This window comes from Triticum dicoccoides, chromosome 6B, assembly GCF_002162155.2.
Source record: "Triticum dicoccoides isolate Atlit2015 ecotype Zavitan chromosome 6B, WEW_v2.0, whole genome shotgun sequence".
Taxonomy (NCBI): domain Eukaryota; kingdom Viridiplantae; phylum Streptophyta; class Magnoliopsida; order Poales; family Poaceae; genus Triticum; species Triticum dicoccoides.
This window is the reverse complement of record NC_041391.1, coordinates 637,118,736-637,121,412: the sequence shown is the minus strand read 5'-3', so window position 1 is coordinate 637,121,412 and position 2,677 is coordinate 637,118,736. Positions and strand designations below refer to the sequence as shown.

Here is a 2,677-nt window from a genome sequence, read left to right as displayed (position 1 = left end):
TCCCAACCACCAAAGAAGAAAATCCAAACTGACACGCATGAAATGTAGGATTACAGTACATATGAACAAGGGGATTATTGGTTAAAGGTCTCTGTCTGAAGGATTTGGCTACTGTGGTAGCTTGTTGATCTTGCAGTACTTGTAGTCCTTGAACTTCTTGGCCTTGTACTTGGCCGGGAACTCGTCGGTGACGAGCTGCGGGTGCGGCCCGACGGCGTGCTCCGGCGGCGGCTCCACGAACACCGGCCACGACATCCGCGTCTTCTCCCGGCTCACCGTCGTCCGGTGCAGCACGGCCTTGTACCTCCCGTTGCTCATGATCTATCACAAACAATGCAATTAACACATGTCAAAGGTGAAATAGTTGATGCGACGCTGCAAGTTTGAGGCACTTGCCTCGATCTGGTCGCCGATGTGGATGATGAGGGCGCCGGGCACGTAGTTGACGTCGTACCAGCATCCGTCCTTGAACACCTGGAGGCCCTGCACCTCGTCGGGCAGGAGGACGGTGAGCGTGCTCATGTCGGTGTGCGGCGCGAGGCCGAGCGCGAGCTCCGGCTGCGGGCACGGCGGGTAGAAGTTGATCTTCTGGAGGAGCACCACGTCGTCGCCGCCGAACGCCTCCGCCATGGCGCCCTCCTGCAGGCCCAGCTCCGCCGAGAGGCGCCCGAACAGCTCCCGCGTGACCCGCAGCATGTGGCCGCAGTAGGCCTCGTTGGCCTCCCTGTACCCCTCGGGGCTCTCCGGCCAGACGGCGTGGTTCACGGCGGCCGGCGGCGCGACGTTGTGGAAGAGGAAGTCGGCCCAGGCCTTCTTGCCCTCGAGGTCGCCCTTCCGCAGCGTGGAGCCGTAGCCCTCGGTCTTCCCCTCGGCCGGGTCCATGGCGTACCGCTGCTTCTCCTCCTGCGGCAGCGCGAAGAACCCGCGGCCCACGCGCTGCAGCTCCGCCACGGCCTCAGCCGGCACCCCGTGGCACACCACCTGGAAGATGCCCCACTCCGCCGCGGCCTCCGCCATGCGGCGCCAGGCGCCCGGCGAGGACATGTCGATGACGGGGATTTCCGGCGGCGCGGCCCCGCGGAACGTGGTGGCGCGCGGCTGCTCGTGCTCGGGCCGCACGAACTCGGGCGGGAGCGCGCCCAGCGAGGACGCCAGCGCCTGCACGCTCTGCGCCGCCGTCCCCGCCATTCCCGTCCGCCCTCCCCCGATCTAGCCGGCGGAGTATTTACGCACCTCGATCTCCTCTCGCGCCGGCTTGCGTCAGCCGTGACGGACAGGTCTGGCGAGCACACGTGGGAGCGGGATGGGACGAGCACTAACGGAAAGGTGCTCCATGGGAGGCGGAGGATCGCAAATTCGCAACCACTTTTGCATGGCGGTTTTAAAGCAGGGAAAAAGATTTATAACGGCGACCACTCGACAACCTTGTCACTCGTCGCCGTCAGGCACGTGGTGGTGCAAGTGGAACTCGGAACGCTAGTCTTCGATGTCGCCGTCGGGATCTTGGCGGGGTCGCAGTTCCGTCCATGTCGATGTGATGAGCTTGTGACGATCAGTTATCAAGCAGCAATGTGGCAAGTTTTTCTTTCCCTTTGCGTTTGCGATTCCAGCTCCTCATCGTACGGCTTGGAGTTCGATCGGTCGTACTAACAGCTGGTTTGGTGGATGGCATGGAAGGAGAACGTTGTGCGTGTCTTCAACAACCACCGCGTACTTACTCCCGCCGCGAGGCATGCAGTCCATAGTCTTCCAGAAAGATCGGGCAGGCTCGGTAGTGCTGGTCGCCGGAGCTACACGACCAGGAATGGCATCCAAATCTTCAGTCACGCTCAAGGTATATACAGTGTACACACAAAGAGGTCCACATGTAATTATCTAATTATTGGCTGCATCAGATTAACGTGTTGAATGAGTCACATGTGTATACTTAAGACAAATGTATTAATGGTTAGTCATTTTTCTATTTATCCTTTTATACATGTCCTCCAAGGTAACCATGGTACTCTTGAGCCCAAGTACAGTGCTGCCATCTAAGGCCGCCTGCAATTCTTTTAGTTCCAGGCTGAGTATATGCTCTTTGTTGTTAATTGCAGTGATAGTCACTATGATTGAATTTTGCTAAGGTGACAAACTGACAGCTATTTTGCTTGATGAGCTTACTCTTGTTCGTCACATTGCATACCTCTTACATGGAAATCATCGAATGTTCACACATATGTATGTCCCTTTAGTTCTCATTTCCTACTTTTTATTTCAATCTTCCGTTTTTGTGTGGATAATCCAATTTCTTATATTGTCAGTGGGTCTAAAACATTTTCACTTCTGATTCTATTTCAACGAAAATATTAACGCCCACACATGTGGTGTGTAGCATCCTACCCACACGCATCATTTGTCGTTGGATCATTTTGCACGATTCTTGAAGCACTTTACGTTCCACGTCATCCCACAGCCTCGTCGGGGCCTTTACAAACTGTGCCGCAGGTCCGGGCCTCGACAAACTATGCCGCACGTCCTCACTCCCGTTCTTCTTTCCCCACTCCGCCTCACCTTCTTCCCCACCTACCCGCACATCACACACAATATGGCCCGGGCGGCGGCGGACGGCAGGCCCGAGCGGAGGCGGTCGGAGGCCCCTGGCGGTGGCGGGCGGAGGCCCCGAGCGGAGGCGGGTGGA

The 2,677-nt window shown here is 57.4% G+C and overlaps 1 protein-coding gene across 1 annotated transcript; it reads right to left on the bottom strand.

The window, feature by feature from the left end:
- Positions 1–5: 5 nt before the first annotated feature.
- Positions 6–1,345, bottom strand: LOC119321892 (flavonol synthase/flavanone 3-hydroxylase). The gene is made up of 2 exons (XM_037595406.1): positions 397–1,345; positions 6–321 (listed from the first exon to the last, which is right to left on the bottom strand). The coding sequence occupies exons 1-2, from the start codon at positions 1,186–1,188 to the stop codon at positions 109–111; spliced, it is 1,005 nt and encodes a 334-aa protein (XP_037451303.1). The 5' UTR covers positions 1,189–1,345; the 3' UTR covers positions 6–108.
- Between the last annotated feature and the right edge of the window lie 1,332 nt (positions 1,346–2,677).